The following is a 19702-nucleotide window of genomic DNA, read 5'->3' as shown; positions in this document are numbered from 1 at the left end:
GGATAAGTGGCTAACAATAAGTATAAGATGCAATTGGGATATATGAGCATAGGACTAGTGAGAGAGTGCAAGCTAATAGATAATATTGAGAGACTAGCCCAATGGGTTAACTATTGGTTATAATAAAATTGATAAGTGGTAGTGTTAGTTCATTCATTGGACAATTGTGCATATGAATAGGTTATGCATGCACCAATCAAGCATTTCAAGTAACTTTACAAAGAATACTTTGGTGTGTAAAAGAATATGAAATAAGGCATGATTTAAAAATTATGAATTAGGGGGAAGCCAAGAGAAAAGAAAATACTAAAATTAGAAACACGTGTGTAGACCACCATGAGGATATTGATGAAGCTCAAAACTAAATAGAGGAAAGACAACTAAGGAACATCATATTTGACACCTAGGGGACACAATATACTAAATTTAAGAATGATGTGGTAAATATAATGAAGTTTATTGGATTTATTAGTGTTAATGCACACAACCAAATCCTAAACCTATAGACACAAACCATCATATAGTAGGTCTTAGATTAGTTATCACCATGGTTTATATAGAGCTTGGAGAAATTTTTTGTAGAAGCACTTATGGGTGCCAATAAAGACTCTCATGTAGATGTGCATTTCTAGTGGATACAAAAGGATTCAAGGATAAATTCGAGATGTAAACCAAAAAAAGGAACACGAGGGGGGAGATAAAAGATAAACCCATAAAAACACAAATATACATATAGGATAGAAAGATACTAGGAAATAAAATCTAAACCCTTGGACAAAAACAACTTGTAGTCTTTGACATGCAAGCGTGACTGAGACTAAATCTATATGGCTGAAAAATGTACAAAATATGTGTTGCATGTTAGTCCGTAAAAAATTGATTTTGTTACAAGGCTTTAGAAAAGCTAAGTACATTTCTTGTATGAAAGATCATCACTTGAAAATATTGATCACCCATGAATGATATTGTATTTCTTGCTCAACCATAGTATAACATCTAATACACTCATTCACATTAGTAGACTAGCCATTTCTTAAAGGATAAACACAAAGCTACCTATAATAAGTATTATAATAACCAAGTGACTTCCCAATCTCCCCCTACAATTTTTTTGCAATTCAACTTATGAGGCTATTGGTGATGCTCTAGGTCGTTTTCCTTAACATGGACTTAGATACTAGTAATTTCTCTCATACTTGCTATGCCTATATCCTTATGGATATGGATCTATCGAAGGCTTTACTAAGTGAGATTATTCTATAGGTGAATGAGTATCCTTCAACTTAGATGATCAATTATGAGGACATTATTTTGGTTGTAGACATTGTTTTACTACTGAACACTTGACCTCTACTTGCCCCCACAACTCTCATCTAAGGTCTTCCTCTACTTAGTGGAAAAAATATCATTTGAGCTATGTCATAGTTTTTCTTGATGACTCACAATAATAATTTGGATGATTCTACTAATTCGATGCCTCCTACCCCTACTACACTAGTTGAATAGTTTTTTTACACAAGGAAAAAATAAGTCTTTGAAAATCTCTCCCTCTCAAGTAGTTCCTTTCAGTGTAAAGTTAGGTCCCATCTCAAATAATAATTGATTTTTCCAATTGTTCTTGGTTGTTTGGTTTTATTATAGGATTGTTGTCCTACAAGTCGGTTGTAATTTTGTTTCAATCCTCTTTTTTCCATTGTTGTTGGTTACTCCTTTGGCAACCTCCTAGTCTAGTTCTAGGGTTTGGGCCTTGTCAAAAACCTGCCTTATTTTAATCAAAAACTTTATAGTAACTATTATTATAAATAAATGTATTTAGTCTCTTTATCTTCCTCCTTTTATATAGAAATACATTCACTTGAGCTTTATATATTTGCAACTTCTTTATAGAATAATTAGCATGGTGAAGAGGTTTCAATGTGCATCCACATGATCAACAATGCCATTATATTCAACTTAGGTAGATTTAGCAACTTGCAAGTTAACTTCTACACCATAATTTTGATTAGCATATTGTAATTCATGGATATAGGATCTTTCGACCTTATCTTCATGTGAGCAAATGCATGTACTAGACTCATCATTATTAACATAATCCTCCAAAAAAATAAAGAATAAAAGGATATCAAATAGAGAATAATGTTCATGTTCATTAGATTAAACATTATCATCTGCACTCTCAATGCCATTAAATCCAATAATTGATAGGTAAAATTAAAAAGTAATACCCACACTTACCTTTTCATATAGCTATTATAAGATTTAATCTCACATACCTTAAACTTATTATAATACTCACTTCTATCATAGTCTTCAAAAATATCTCATATGATTGCTCAAGACTTTTAGACTTCAATTTATTTGATGCACTAGGCTCCAAATATTTATAAAACATGTATGAAGACTGACATATTAGGCTCCAAATATTTATAAAATATGTAGTCACAAAAATCCACTCTGTCACTTGTCGTTTGATGACGGGTAGTTCCCGAAAAAGAAAGATAGGATCAATACTACAAATAAAAGGTCAAATAATTTCCACAACGTTAAAGAAACTCTAAATAATTTTTCCTTTTGTAGAGTTGTGCATACATGAAAAGCCCAAACTAATCCCTATATTCAGGGTCTAAAAATGACAAGATTCTTTCATATATGTTCATTTGATTGTGTTAGGTTCTATCTTACGACTTCTAAATTACATAAGGTATTATTCTTTGCCATCACAAAAAGGAATACCTGATTTTACATCTAGAAAGACAACATTTCACCGTCTACAGAAAGAGTTTTCCAGCCTGGGGTTAAGACATATTCCGAATTTTGCAGCTCTAAATTCATGGAGGATGCAAGAAATTCTGAAGTCTCACGGAATACCTACGCGCTCCATTTGCTAAGGGGAAATAGCAGCTTATCCCTGCTGTTACATATTTTATCTCACCTGTTTGTTCATATGTGGTGATGGCAGCAGCTATAAGTGAATGGCCACCAGCTGCAGGTGAATGGCCTTCTAATGTCGAAGAAATTCTAGAAAAGGCCAAGCGAGCTGTTTCAGATGTTGAAGTGAGAGTAAGCATGCGTGTGCCCAAGGCCCTGGTGAATAGCAAGGCAGAGGCATACAATCCTCAACTAGTGTCGCTGGGTCCTTACCACCATTTCTGGTCCAAAGATAAATCCTTGGAGCCTGCCCACCATCTTTCACAGTTAGAACTTTACAAGCTCAAGAAAGCAACTGAGAGAGATCCTGATTTCATCAAGCGCTTGTTCACAAAAATATCCGAGGACCCCATGATATTTGTGTTTGAGCAAATTTACCAGCGGAACATTGAGGAGAAGGACATTCCAGAGTTTACATGGATGATGGCGTTAGATGCCCTGTTCCTTTCCAACTTTCTCTGTGCATTCACCAGCCACAGTATCATGCCTGCAAAGGAAAGCTTAGTGTTGTGTGACATTGTGAAGCTGGAAAATCAGATCCCGATTTTCCTTCTCACACAAGTGGAATTAGATGCATCTGTTATCAAATCTCAAATTTGTAGTCTGTGTAGGGCTTGTTTCCAGGTGGGTAATCCAAATATCAAGATAGAGAATGAAAAGCATCTGCTAGCCCATATGCACAAATGTATCTCGTCCATCCTTCAACTCCAACCTGAGATCGTGGCAGAAGAGCGGACTTCGCGGCAGCGAGTTTTGAGTGGGATAGACACCATAGTTTCAGCAGTGTTGGGTGCGTTTTTCTCTCATCATCAGGATTTTCTTTACAAATACAACGCAAAGGAGCTGCGCAGGGGTGGTATTAAATTTCGATCATCTGGGGAGTCGAGTAAGATCAGATTTTGTAAGACCTCAGACACGCTTTATCTTCCTCCAATCAGAATTCTAGAGCATTATAGTGAAGTGGTGCTGAGGAATTTGCTGGCGTTGGAGTTCAATGACTACTCCGGTCAGCAGAAAAACGTGACGAACTACGTGGAATTGATGGACTGCCTCATCGACACCCCTGAAGACGTCGCCTTGCTCCGAAAAAGTCACGTCATTTATCGGCAGAGCACGATGATCACTGATGAGTACGTGGCAAGAATGTGGGACGGCATGTCTAATCCTGTGTGTCTTACAACAGGCTTTCTGGATGCTCCTGGCGGCTTGAAAGCTCAAATCAAAGAAGCGCTCACCAAGAACTACTACAGAAGCCTTATTAGGGGTTGCTGGGACGAATTCCGTACGGAGTATTTCCCAAGTCCATGGAAATTGGCAGCGTTAATGGTAGGAGTTTTTGTGCTCCTCTTGACTATGGTGCAGACATTCTGCTCTCTCAAGTATTGTCAACGGACAGAGGCAGCCGCAAGTGCAACCATTTCAGCCGCTTTGGGTATGTGCGAAAACTGAGGAATGGAAGTGCGGTAATTCTACCTAGTTATAAAAGAACAGAGATAAGTTGTGTCTGCTTATTATGTTTTGTTTGTACTTGCAGCTCTCTCTGAATTCGCCATGTTTTGTTATATTTGAGACTCTTTTATACATTGTTGTGCACTTACTAGACCTTGAAGTATATGTCACAGAGTAAAATCCCGGTGCATTAAAATTCTGTGGTGCTCTCTGAATTAAGATACAAGAAACAAGGATTCATCCTTGACTCTTTTATTTGTTTATGTTTTTAATTTTTGGTCAATGCTTAGATCATTTTTCTTAAATGATCACGAATGGCACATCTTGCACTAGATTGACCCACATTAGATCAAGATATGCCATAGAATTTCAATTTCATGAGACTTTTGAAGGTGCATTCCATGTAACATTTGAGAAATCAACTAAGGGAAAGAGAGGATTCGGTAGTCAATGAATGGGCATTTTATTTTATATACTTAAGGATTTATTTAAAATGTATTCTAATTAATTAAGTGTCAAAAAAAATAAGGTGTCATGTAATAGTAGAGAGGAATATGGGAAAGTATATGACTACTTTACTTTTTGGTGGGCACAGGGTTCTCACGAGTTTCATGGCATGTGCAAAGCTATAAATAATTTCACACTATTCCCTGAAAGCACATATCCACACTTATGTAATACTATATCCAAAGCTTTCTCCGTGATTTTAATTAAAGTTATAATGTGGAAAGAAATTTAAAAGTCAAAATTCATATGCATGTCTCTACAAATTATAAATAATACGTCTTGTATGTTTTGTTACATCAATAAATTAAAAAATAACCTATCTGTTTTAAGCATGTATATAAAAAAGAAACATTAAGATGCAAAATATATACTAACGAAAGTGCACATTGGTCTTTTTAATTTTATCTTCTTACATAGCAAACTAGTTAGCACACAACAAACGCAAGACCTTGCAAGTAGTCACAGCACGAGTCTTGTTCTATTAGCTGCCATTCTGGAGAAATAATGGCTGGTATTATTATGTCTATAATTATTTTGCATACACACAACGATTTTCACCGAGCACAAAATATACCTATGTACTACAGCAGGGCTTTCTTATTGGCAAATAAGCCTAAAGAATGCTTAAATATCTTTGGGGGCACTTTTACAGGCACTCAGATTCCATGCAATCACTTTGTGCAGCGCCTCTATCCGAAAGGCCTGAAACGCTTGCGGGCATTGCTTGTTGTACTCTGCTCTGCCTGACAACTATGCACAGAGCAGAATGTTTGTAGTACAGTCAACACCAGTACAATAATTCCAACCAACAAAGCCATTACCTTCCATGGACTTGACAGATACTCGGAATATAGTTCTGACAACTGAGTCTTAATCTTGCTTTTGTAGTAATTTTTTATTAACACTTCTCTGATCTGAGCTTTCAGACCCCCGGGAAGCTCCAGAAAACCTGCAAGAAAAAAAGGCTTAGACATACCGTCCCACATCTTGGCCACGTACTCGTCAGTAATCATCATGCTCTGTCGATCAATCACATGGTTTTCTCGCAGCAAGTCCACATCTTCAGGTGTGTCGATCAGGCAGTCCATCAATTCCACGTAGTTTGTCACGAGTTTCTCTTGCGCCCCCTCATTGAACTCCAATGCCAGCAAATTCCTCAACAGCACTTCAGTGTACGTGTCCGAAATTGTTATCTGAGGAAGATAAAGCGTGTCCGAGTTCTTGCAAAATCTGATCTTACCTTTTTCTTTGAAGGATTTGAACTTGATCCCAGCTTTGCGCAGCTCCTTTGCACTGTATTTGTCCAGAAAATCTCGTTGACCACATTTGGCTGGATGACGATAACAACAGCTGAAGACTAGGGCAATCAGGTTTCCCATGACATTCGAAACCCTCTGAAACCAAGTCGGAGGGGACTCTTGTTCCCCGCCGCTAACTTGGAGGAAGGAAGAGACATATTTGTGGATACAGCCCAGCAGATGCTTTTCATTGAAATGTAACTTTTCTATATCAGAAATCTGGAAGGAAGATAGATGTCTCATTTGAGAGTGGAAGATAGAATCAAGTGTGCTCGTCTCATGAACAATCTCATCCAATTTTTTGAGAAGAGAAAGAGGGATCTGGTTTTCTAGCTTCACAATATCACACCTTAAGCTTGCCTTTGCAGGGAGGATAACGTCACTGGAGGCTCCGCTGTGCACAGTCACAGTAGACTCCTGTCGATTAATCTCAAACCCAGATTTGAGAAAGTAGGAGAGGAAGAGGGCGTCGATCATCATCATCCACGCAAAGTTTTGAACATCGTCCTCCTCTATCTTCCAGTCGTAAAACTGCCTGAATTCGGCTATCATGTCGGACTGGCTCACTCTTGCGAACAACTTTTTGATTAGCTCGGGATCGTTCCTAGCGGCCTTCCTTGTGGATCTGAGCTTGTAAACTTCCATTTGGGAAAGATGGGTGAGGCGTTGGTGGAATGGCCCAACGGGCTCGTCTTTGACAGAGAAATGGTGGTAAGGACCGAGAGACACCATTCGAGGAGCGTAGGCCTCTGTCTTAGCATTCATGAGAGCCTTTGACAGACGCACGCTACCTCTATCTGCTGGAACGGCCTGCGGAGTGGCCTCCAGAAAAATTTTGACCTCTTCCTTCCATTCTTCTGAAATCAATTTATTTTCAGCCATTACACAGGAAAAGGAGGTCGCGAGTTCGACTTGGCACCAATTCTTCCTTTCGGACGGCACAGGTGAGAGAGAGGAATTACCCAAGTCCAAATCTATGATTACAACTATGCTGGGAGAAGATAGGGATGGAAAGGAATGGTGGTATATCATGCTTTTCTTGACACAGAAGAATTCCTCATTTCATTTTCTGTGTCCCCACGAAAGACTAAAGAGAAAGCCAACGGCACCGTTGTTTTCAGACCATCCAAATATCTGGAATATAGCCTTGCAAAATTCACAAGCAAGCTTTTTAAATGCATTAAAAATTTGTTGTCTGCACAAATGCTGATTAAAAGCTATTTAATCTTCAACAAAATCTAGTGATTTTTAAAAAAAAATTAATTTTATGATATAAACTATTCTGTGACATTATTTTTATAATTGTGGTATGGAGTGATTATGTAATAAAGATACATAGCATTTATCCACTTTTCTAAAATAGTGTTTATTTATTCATTTTTTTAAAAAAGTATTTATTTTTAATATTCATATGTATATTTAATTTTTTTAATAAGAATTATAATTGCTATTGTTGATTATAAAAAAAAATCTATGTTAATAAAAAATCATTAAAACATTTTAAATTTAGATTAGAATTTTCATTCATTTTTTAAGTTTAATTTAGAATGTTATTTTACTTCATTCAAGATTATAGTTTTTATGTCTTCTTAAGATTGATTTATAGTGTTAGCTTGTTTTAATGTCAAAGATTTAAGTCTCAAATTTTTCTCTATAAAACAAATTTAACAATGTTCTATTGGCTTCAACATTTGGAATTGTTTGATAAATGACTTTAATACTTTTAGTGTGGTCCTAAATGAAGACCCAACTAAATATGAATCCACACAATGGATCCTTGGACACATATACACTAATTTTTAGTTCAAGTTCTAACAACAAGATAAATGCAAGGCCACTTTTAATACAAATATACACAAGGAATCGGTCAATTTAGAGATCGCGTGGAAGGGCACTCAATGCCATCTCTATTATGTTTCAGTCGAACAGAGCCTTTTTGTCTACATGCATGCCTGAAAGTTTTGGATAGATAGAAGGAACACACACTTTCTGGCAGTTCGACATCACAATCATTTTACTTATGCACTTAGGTCAGTTGTACCGTTCTCCCTGTCGCTATCCCTAGCATACATTAGTACACATTTTTTAAGTAAAGAATAAATAATTTATAGTTGTTACAGGCCAATCAATTTTATAAGGACAAGCCCTTATAGTTGTTGCAAGTGAACTCAACATAAAAGATCCCTTTAACCATGTCAAAATATAGAAAAATCTTAAATGACAACTTATGTTGTGGTAGGCATGAATACTCTTCAATTTTATTTCTTTAAAAATATATCTCAAATTTGACTATATTTAGCATAATCAAAATACATGAAGAAATAAGACTCTTTAATTGTTGGGCTAGCCTCTTGTATTAGGCCTCCCAAGTTTAAATTTTTTCTATCTTCTAACTAGTGCATGGCATCTCTTTGGATTGGATCTTATATTTTGTACATTGACATGATGGAGAATGAGAGGGTTCATGTTTGAGATGGTGATCACTTTGGTTATTTTTATACATGTCTTGATGGTACATTTTTGCTATAGGCACTGCTTCCTTGATGTTTGAGTTTATTTATTATTCTTTAAGCAATGCATACAACAAGTGGGAGAAAATTGGGAGTTTGTTATTGTTGGTTAATAGATTTGCCTTTTACATGTTCTAATTCTTTGACTTTTGCATGCCCATAAACAAAAGACAAAAACACACCAACGGTTGGATAACTGCTTTAACAATTAACCTCTGCATACGGGTACAGCTCCCCAAGAATGATTTTCAATAAGCTTAAGTTATGACAATTTTTGTACACACTTTTTACCAGAAAGCATTAAAGGCATTTAAGCATTCATATGTCAACACAAAATGAACACTGCAATATTTTCAAGCACATATTTCTTCTAAAAGCTCACAAACTTTCATTCTTCTAATCAGCAAAATAGACATTTCAAAAGTTTTCCTTTTGCACACTCATATACACTGTTTTAGAAAGATAAAAAATTATGTAATTGAATCAAATCCTCACAGAGATTCACACTTCAATTCATAAACACAGAGATTTATAAGACAAAAAATGTTGCAATCAAATTGTCTTTCTTTCAGAGTACATAGTATTGCAAAAAATATAAAGCTTTATGTTCTATCTTAACCCAAAAATTCTCAAACCTTTTACAAGGCTTTTAATCAAGTATATATAGCCATCAGGCTATGATTGTTTGTTACAATTAAACCAGAGTAAAAAGATTAACTCCCCAAGAGAGTTAAATAAGTCTATCCTTAAAATTGAAAAACAACTACTAAACAAGAAAAGCGACATAAGCCGCGAGAAATGGTAATGCGATCAAGCTCCTACAGACGACGTGGCCTCCACCTGTTTGTCTTGAGGTGAAGGAGTGCTTCGAATATTTTGCCACTCCAAATGAGATAAGGATAAGTTGAGAATAAGATGATAATGTGGAAGACCGATATGAAGTATCCACTACTTCTAGACTTCCTTCTTTTTGCTCACCTACACAACCTTACCCTTATGTGTCTCAAGATGATCGTTGCAAACTACTAGCATGGATTCAATTCGTACATTTTTTGAGAAATCCTCTATTGTTAAGTATTTTGCTTCCTGAATTTGTTGCACTCGATCCTTGAAGGCTTGAATCATATCAAATGAATCTTCAAGCATCTGCTTATCTTCTTTCAGGAGTTGAATGTCTATGCATTTCATATCTTTCTGCATAGTATTAATCAGTTCTTTTAACTCCTTCAAAATCTTGATGGATTCTTCATGCCCCTATTCAATGATTGAGTTCCTCCATTCAATATTTTCTTTGCATACAAAAAGCACATTGTCTTCAAGACCATGTACTGGCTTTTCTACCAGAAAGTTCATGACTCCATACCTCTGGGTATCTCTCATTTTCTTTAATACAACCACCCATTTGCTTTTCTCTTTTTCCCAAGCAATTATCTCTCTTTCCAACTCCTTGCCTACATACTCTGCATTTTCAAATACCTTGACCAGATCAGAAATATAGCTAGTACCTTGCTGAGCAATTGATTCTAACCATTAATTAAAGACGTTTACTACCATCCGACTTCTTTGAACCTGATCAAGCAATCTCTAGTTCATTGGTGACCTTAGATCAAATGACAAAGGAACTTGAGAAAGCGGTTGTGGATTAGGATTTTGTATAGCATTGATGTACTGGGCCATTTTCATTATGATATCCTTCAATTCATTTTTATCCTTTTCACCTTTCCAGGTTCTGATCAGAATTCTCTTGGTGGAAGTCTCCAGGTGCTTAGCATCCACTGCTTGAGAGGTCGCCCCTAAATCAATCTTCTTAATAACGAAGTCCTTCTCAATGATATTCTCAGCATCTAAAGTATCTGTTGGGGGCCTAGCCACCTTTGCAATCCAATGTCATGTTTGGTCATCCACATCTATCATCGCTTCAATTTTAAGTCTATTGGACTTTGATGTTCTCCCCAGACACTTACTAACCATGTCTTCCTTTGGAATTCAGATTGGAATTACATTTCTTTTTTCGTAAGCGAAGCACTTAACCATTTGGGAACAGTAGATGTTTCCTTGGGGGGAGGTGATTGCTGGTTAGTGATGACAAAGGCCATGGTGTTCACAAAATCCTCAGCTTCTTGGGTTTCCTTTCCCTTATCAGTGGCACCAGTAATGAGCTTGTCTTGCATCTGAGCATCCATCATTCCTTTAGTTTCTTCTTCGGATTCCAAATCTACTACAAGTGGACTTGTAAGGAGTTTCTGACTACTCTTCTTACTACGAGATCTGGTGACACAAGTAGGGGAGGAACTCGGAGAAGACTCTCCTAGGTTTGCAATTTTGGTTTTCTCGGTTCTTTGTTTCTCATTACCTACAATATCAATAGCAATGTCAGAAGAAGGAAGAGATATTTGAGAAGTTGAACGAGCTCGACCAACTTTTCTACTCTTAGGTGCAGACATGGGTTGTTGTTCAAAATGACGGTCTTTTAGCCATCTTTATGTCCGTCTGATCACATTGAAGGTTCTAGCTTGAATGTTGTCATCCCCTTTCCTATCCCAATCAACTTCTAGAATAGGCTGCCCCTGTATCTTCTCGTTGAACTCGAGATCAACAACTTCCTCACCTTCATCCTCTTGTACGTCAGAGATATTCATGGACAAACCCATTGTGACAATTTGTTGAACTATGAACCTCGACCACAATCTTCCTCTGACTTCAAATTCATCATCACAGTTCTCCCAGTAATCTTCTAGCTGAGGTTCATGACAGAAATCAACATCAGCATTTAGGTTCTCTATGGAAAACCTTCGGCTATCAAATTTATGTCTAGCAACATATAACTGCAGATTGAACTTCTTGAATTCAAGTTCAAGATTCAAGGCATCTAAAATAGATCTACAGCTATAGTATCCCAACTCTACTGGAAAGACAACTCCAGACTTTCCTCCATTTCTCTTATCAATATAAGCTAGTTGTCGACTGATTTCAATCAAAATATAGCTATCCAGAGCATACCTAGGTAACCTAAAAGGTTCACCCTGAAAGCCTCCAACTCCAATATAGGTGAACTGAGCAAACTGGATGAAGAAACTACCATAAATACCAATAGATTCCATTGCTTCTATTGGAAATCTCATGTTTGTGTTACCCTGTAACTCATGAACCAATCTTCCTGCAAAAATGTCATTCCATCTCATGAAGTTTTCAGCATATCTTTGTTTCTGCAGGTGAGGATAGTATTCATATACCCTTATTCCATCAATCCAAGGTTCATGGTGTAAGCCATTCCAATCTCGGGTGCAAGCAAGCATATAAAATAGGTACGAGGACATATAAAAACCACTCATCCCTGCAAATTTGTTTAAACTCTCATGCAATCTTTCTGCAACAACTTGTTCCCAATCTAGGTACGCACTTCCATTCAACATGACTTGATTGTAGAAATACATCCAGTCTTCCCAATAAAAGGCATGAGCATTTCCTTTCAATCGATTCAATAGAACAACAATATCTCATAGCTCCGTTATGAAATTCTCTCTGGTGAGTGGCCTTGGTAACTTGGAACCTCCTTTTTGAATTGTCAATAACCAGTTCCTAGCAATTACACTTTTGTAAGTGCTCTTCAAGTACCAATGGTCCAATCTTCATATGAATCCTTATGAGGAATGTTGATTGTTGCCATTACAGTCTCCTTATCAATTTTCAACAACACCTCACCATTGATGTCCCTAATACACCTGTGTTTTGCATCATACTGGTTCATACATTCTAAAACTAGCTCCGGGCATGGTGCAGCAACAAGAAATGCAGCTGCCTCAACCAGACCACTTCTTACAATGTTCTCCATCATGGAATTTTGGGCTGGGTTCTTAACTCTTTCAAGGAAATCAGAGAGGTCTGCTTGTGCTAATGATGTGTCACCCATCTCTGGAAGTGAGCTAACCAAATAAGAAGTACACACCAATTTCGACAAAGTTTGCCTCATGATGGCCCCTCTCATATTTATCAAATAATTTCAAGAATGAAATGAATAATTCTACACAGCAAAGGGAACGAACAACAGCTAGCTTTTGAACAAGTAAACACAACAGAAGAAGAAACAATTGAAACTAACCTTATCCGACAGCAAATTCTCAAAAACTTTCTGAATGCAAATACAATACCTCTGGCTTCCCTCGCTTTCATGGCTACTGAGAAGGTATTAGGAAGATTGGTAGTTTTTGCAACAAAAATGGACAAAATCACACTCAAATCCTAGCTAGTTGTACTAATTAAGTAAGCTCATGTGAATTGACTCCTGATTTGATGGATAAGTGGCATGCATTTAATTTCGAGTCATTCCATCACATGACACACGAATTACCATGATTATTTTCCATAATTAGAAACTAACATTTCAAATTACCAGGAATATTCCCCTTTCTCGCCACCATTTTCCCTCCATGATACGTGTACCACTTCTAAAAGAAGCCCCGGACTATGAATTTCGAACCTTGAACCATGAACCAAGAACTGAAAGGTTCAAAGGTTCAAGTTCAACTTTGAGGAATAACATAAAATAGTCTCCACGACATAACAACCAAAGGACAATGAACGAGCAAAAGCATAACTGATGCATGATCAACTTTGAACCTTGAACCTTGAACCGAAAGGTTCAAAGATTCAAGTTCAATTTGAATTTTCAACAAAGCGCTCCCCTTTACCATAAAACAAAGTCATGAAGACAACTATCTTTAAAGTGCGCTTTGAACTTGAACTTTGAACTAAGGGAAGGTTCAATGACTTAAGTTCAAAGGAAGCAAATATACAACCGAAAAGGGAAAATAAAAATTAAAGGGCGACCTTCGAATTGAAACTCGAGGATAAGTAGGGAGGACTAACAGTTATTCACCTTGCATAATATTATAATGTAAAACATAATATTATTAGAGTTTAATTAAGGTTAGGGTTATGTTTAGGCCTAGGATTTAGTTATGGCTAGATTAGGGTTCAAGTTGTAGTTAGGGCTTAATTCTATGGTTATATTTAAATTTAGGATTAGGTTATAGCACAATCATGATCAATTAACCACTTAATTAAGCAATATGAAAGAGTAATATATTGTCATGAATTAATAGATACAAGTACATAAGCAATAAATTTCATAAATAAGTGCTTATGAATTTGAAAATAAACTCAGATCTAAACATCCAAATTAGAAATAATGGAAGCCTATGTTGGGTTCATCAAAATGAAATGTATGGAAAATGAGACCCTACCCTATTTGAATGAAAACTAAGATCTCAAATATACATTACATTGCATTGGAATCACAAATAGGTTTGGCCAAAATCCTAATAGAAAATTTGAGCATTTGTGGTTTATGATTGGACTTTGTTGTAATAAATTCAATATTGTGAAGTATGTGTGAATGAACTAGGTTATATGATAGAAAATTGATATCTTCCAGCAAAAATAGTAGGATACAAAACTAGAAATCAACATAGTAGTATAGGTCTGAAATTAGGAGATGGAGAAGAACATCTAGCTACAATCTAGAGAGGAATATGTGAGATAGGGTTGGAGGGTGCCTAGTTTCAATGTGTCTAATCTAACATAAAGTTTCATATTTTGTATCAAGATTTTCTTTAGGTCTAGAATCTCTTTAAAAATCAGGTAAAAAGTGTTGGACACAGATGGAGGTCACCCTAGTCTAGGGGTTTCTACCTTTTTGAAGTCTAAGATTGTTTGATAATGTCTGGCCTATGCACATGTAGCACTCCTAGTGGTTAGATCTAAATTTGTGCACATGAAGAGAGACAATTAATTTTGTATGGGGGCTTGTCTAAGTCAAGTATCATGTTGATGTTTCTATATCCACTATAATAATTATTGATGAAAAGATAGCTTATCCTCAAGGATGGCAGAGACTAAAACCTTAATGGAAATTATTCAAATGATAAATGTTACACTTGATATGAAGCCCTTGTCTTGAAGTCTCACACAAATATTGATGTTAATGCATGCCATCGTCATGGAGGAACATATAAAACTTGATCATGATTGCTGAAACTGAATGCATGAATCATTGATTGTAGACTTGTGCTCAATTTCCTTGAATATGGATGATTGAATTCTCGTAAAAATTGACACTTGATGTAGATTAGAGTTCGAATGAGGGAGGGAGTTGTATTTATATGCAACTTACATCTTTTCATATTTAATTTTTGAGGAAGGCCAACATCTGGGGGCATTTTCTCACTAATTGCAACTTTCCAAGCATTGTAATTTCAAAATTGGGGCCAAACTACCAGTCTAGGAGTGTTGGGAACCCTAATCAACTAGTAAAAGAACTAGGAAACCCAGTCCTAGTAGTCTAGGCTTGAACAAAGGTTTTTGAGTAAAGGATTGAACCAAGCTTTCAAAAACAATCATGAAAGTTTTAAGTGAGCACAATCAAGTATTAATTAGGAACATTAGGAACAACCACCAAAATGAGTGTGAAATTATAGAGACCTATACAATTTATAATCCCCAGGTTCAATTTTATCTCCATTGGTTGCGGTCCCTCCAGAGGCGGTCTTAGTATCCATGTGCTCGGGCCTGCAGAAAGATCCATTAAAACATGCAGAAGGTGGACAAATTGTGACCGAATGATGTGTAACCACTGCTTTGTAAGAAATTTTCTCATGCTTTTCTTTCTGTGAAATGATAGCCTCATCCTCTCAACCCCCCTCCTTATTAATGATGGCTTCCTCATTATTCCTTCGAGTGGGATCATCATTACTTAAACTACCCATCGATCTTGCATGAGTGGCCTCAAGGAAAGGGCATGAATAAAACCTAAGTCTAGGGGTAGTTTGCCAAGAAAAAAAACAAGCATGCCGAGGGAGAGAAAATCAAAGAAGAGAAAAAGAAGAATGAGCAAAGCACACATGAGGCAAAAACAATCAAATCCTTTAAACATAAGGGCAGTATGGGGAAGAAAACAAGTTTCGCACGAAAGGACACCAAGATGACCTCACGAGCGCCAGCAAACCAGTTCAAAATTCAAGGAGGGTGACAGGGCATCCTTCCTGGATCCGTACAAGTTGCAGATCATTCTCTAGATTAGATTCATAACCCAAACACCAACCACATCATTGAGACAAACAATTGTTGAAGGAGACTCTCATAATACAATCATGATGCTTAATGGGGTGGCTAAATCATACTAGAAGACTACCTCTCGCATTTCCAAAGGTCGTGCTCTCTTTCCTACTCTCAACAATGTTAACTTCTGCCACAAGTGATGTGAGGGCAACTGTGTGGCAGACTGTAAGCTAGCAGGGTTCAGTGTGTTTGCTAATAATTTTAAAATATGGTCTCATCTGCATGAAATCTCAATTGTGGCTTGTGCCATGATTTTGAACCTATTAATGATGCATAATCCCAAGATTACCTTTTTGGTACTTTCCATTCTCGCATTTTCCTTTCCATGCTAGATAAGGTGGCAGGATTTTAATTTTATTGGTACCTGCCACTGTATCTATCAAACTTGTCACTTTCTCAATATGGCATATTCTTATTCAAAGATGGGTGGCGATTCGAACCAGGTTGAACCTGATGAATGCTTTGAATTCAAGAACAATGGGGAGCTATGGAGTAAGGTGATTAAGGGTAATTTGGACTCCTATGTAGAGGGGATGACCAATCATGATCTTAAGCTTTATGTTGCTTTTGTTTAGGCTTGGGATAATGGTGCCATTAAGATCGAGAGTGTTGCCTTTGTGGTTGCTAAGGAGACCATAGCAAAAGTGACTAGGTTCGTCCTTGATGGCATTTCTTTTCCTAAAAAGACCAAGGGGAGTTATAAGGAGGATTCCAAGCATTTCTTTGAACTTGGGGAAGGGGTTTCTAGGCTTCAATGTCAGTACAATAGACAAGACCTTCATAGTATCTGGAAGGAGGTGATTCTTTTACTCATGAAGTACTTCACTTTAGATGGAAGGAAAAGGAGATTCCACCTATATATATTTTTGATGTTGAATCACCTCTGCCATAGGATAAGAATAAATTTTCCCTAATAGGTTTTATCCTCTTTGTCACAATTGATCTATTTCTAAAGTTATTGTTAAGGGTAAACCCCTCTTCACTAGGTCCTCTTTCATAGGTTATATAATTTCCACTTGACCTTAACCCCTCTTGTGGGATCCCCACTATTGAGATTGGGTCCACTTATGACCCTAGCTTATATGTTAATCTCATTGGAACTCCCTCCAATTATCATGAAGTGTTGCACTTGGTTTTAAAAATACCCACTAGAAAAATCCCTACACATATGGCCAAATTTAAAGCCATTGCCATCACTAAAAAGGACCAACATGAGGAAACCCAACTTGAGATGCACGAGAATGTGGAGAGTGTTGAGGACTCAGGTTTTAAATATATTTCCTCAAATGAGTCAAACTCCTTGGAAACCACGGGGTTGGATTGGTCCCCTACCAATATTGCTAATGTTGACACTAACCCTAGCCTTCCCCCCACAAGTCCTCCTCCCTCTACAAATACCGAACTTCTGAGTTCTATTTTGATCCTTACTAAAATTGTGAAGGACCTACATGGTGATGTGCAAAGGCATTTTGACCTGTTAAAGTGGCTATTTGGGCAGATGAATGTTGCCATTAGAAAAATTAATCGATTGGAGGCGGTAATAGAGGTTGAAGCCAACGCTAACACCAGGATGGATGATCTAGATAAAGACAAAGTGTGGAAATCCACTAATGACCTTATTAGCCTCATGGGGCAGTGGGATAAGGTGGGTGGGAAGATTGAAGATTTGTATGCCAAGCTCAAAATGGCAAGGACCAAATTCAAGTTGGAAGAGGTCAAGAAATGCCCTCAAGAAGAAAATTGAAGAGGTTAATCTTACTCGCAGGAATGCGCCCAACATGCACAATGTCTTCCTATAGGATATTTAGGGTGAGATAGAAAGGAAAAGGGTGAATAAACGTAAATGCACAAAGGCTATGGCTATGGGTTCAAGCCCCATGACATCTCTAGTTAAAGCCACCCCTGATTCCACATTGGTCTCCTCTAGTGTTGGGATTGGTTCAAGCAAAAGGGTGTCTTTTTCTAATAAAGTGTTAATTTTGTGTTAGGATTGGTAGGAAAAAGGTTTCCCCATGTAGTTGGCCATTTCTTTGTGCCTGTATTGGGTTCCTATTCTTGTTTTCTGTGGGTTTAGGTCTCTCTCTATTTTTTGTTGGCTTTCTAGTTTTGTTGTTGGTTTTCAGGTTGCCTTGCTGGGTTTTTTTGTGTTGTAGTGGGGGTTTTTCTTGTTGACTGTGCATCCCTCATGCACTTTGGATGTCACCTTGCGAATATGCAACGGTACAAGCCTATCCCACTTTTATTAATCAAAATATATCATTCATCTTAAGAGGCCTTGACAGAGAAAGATCAAACTCTTCAAAGTAGCCAACTATATAGTAACTTTTATTAAAAATAAAAAATTAATTTGTTTTTTTTCCTCCTCTTATAGACATACTTTCACTTGAGCTTCCTCTATATTTGTAAACTCTTCATTAAAAAAAATAACATGGTGAAGATGTTTCAATGTTCGCATGATCATCAATATCATTATATTCAAAGACAAGTTCTTAAAATTGCTTGAGTTAATGTCTAAACCCTAATTTTGGTCAATATAACTACTCATGATGTAGAGTCTTCTACCTTAGGTGAGAAAATGCATGTACTAGATTTTCCATTAATAACATCATCCTCAAAGGAAATAAACCTCAGAAGGACATCTAATACAGAGTTACATTCATGTTCCTCATTTTTAACATTGTCATGCAAACCCCCAATGTTATACCTAATTATTGATAGATCAAATTGGAAACTAGTGCCCACACATAACTCTTTATTCACATTACTATAATAAGATATCATCTCACATAGCTCAACTTCATTAAATTACTCATATCATGGTCTTCATGAGTATCCTCCATACAAGATGTACCTTCATGATGATTATTTGAGATTGCTAACTTACACCTATTAGCATGTAAAGGTGTCATACCACTCATATATGTGTGTCTAATTTATTCAATGACATTAGCTTACCCATATGATTTCTCAAGACTTTTAAAATTCAACTCATTCAATCTTTAACTTACACTAGGTTCTAATTTCACAAAACATGTAGATACACACATTGATATATCAGGCTATTTTCATTAGGGATATTAAAATATAGTTTCAAAACTCTAATTAAAATTTGAAATTGACTCTCCCACTTGTCTTTTGATGTTTTCTAGCTCTTGAACAATAAAGAAAGGTCAATACTACATCTATATTGCTCATTAAAGGTCACAACAATAATTTTCAAGCAATTTAAAAATGATAACTTGAAAGATAGCAACCATTCTTAAGCACTTACGCACAAAGATTTTACAAAAGTTTCATCCACCTATCTTTTTGTTCTACTTGAAATTGTTCACAACAACTAGGAAAATAGTGTCTTGAAAAATCACCCAACCTTTCTTTAGCACTCTCAAATGCGAATTTGAGAATGTAAGGAAATGATTGCGTTAGGTTTAAATTAATTGTGAGAAAGTGGTACATTTTTACTACATTGGATAAGGGGTGAAAACCCCAACCAATAGTGCCATCAATTTGTATAGGTGCTTTGTATAAAATTCATACCTTCATTTTATCTAAGTTGGTAATAATTCTTGAACAATTCTTCTTTGATTTAAGCTTTCAAGTCCTCCCTAGTCTCTAGAACTTGCAAGAAGTAAAGGTTGACATAGGCAGTCCTATTATTATAAAATTATGTATGTATTTGCAAACCTTGTCATGACAAGAATGTAGAGGAGAAATTTGAACCACAACCATAATTTTATAGCACATTATGATTTGGACCTTTCTATCCATTATAGAGAAAAATAAAATATGAACCTTTGAATTGTACACTTAACACACTACCCTAAATAAGACATATTTTTACTTTAACCTCATTTTCCTTTAAATTTTACAAATAAAAAATCAATTAGTTCACCC

At 36.5% G+C, this 19702-nt stretch overlaps 2 protein-coding genes across 2 annotated transcripts; one reads left to right on the top strand and one right to left on the bottom strand.

The window, feature by feature from the left end:
- Positions 1-2952: 2952 nt before the first annotated feature.
- LOC131028694 (UPF0481 protein At3g47200-like) lies at positions 2953-4377 on the top strand. The gene has a single exon (XM_057959028.2). It carries the CDS (start codon positions 2953-2955, stop codon positions 4375-4377), a length of 1425 nt encoding a protein of 474 aa, XP_057815011.2.
- A 1196-nt stretch (positions 4378-5573) lies between these two features.
- On the bottom strand, positions 5574-7064 carry LOC131028696 (UPF0481 protein At3g47200-like). Its single transcript, XM_057959030.2, has one exon. It carries the CDS (start codon positions 7062-7064, stop codon positions 5574-5576), a length of 1491 nt encoding a protein of 496 aa, XP_057815013.2.
- Positions 7065-19702: the final 12638 nt, after the last annotated feature.

Source organism: Cryptomeria japonica, chromosome 4 (genome assembly GCF_030272615.1).
Source record: "Cryptomeria japonica chromosome 4, Sugi_1.0, whole genome shotgun sequence".
NCBI classification, from domain to species: Eukaryota; Viridiplantae; Streptophyta; class Pinopsida; order Cupressales; family Cupressaceae; genus Cryptomeria; species Cryptomeria japonica.
The sequence above is the reverse complement of the archived record's forward strand: the minus strand, read 5'-3'. Positions and strand labels throughout refer to the sequence as shown.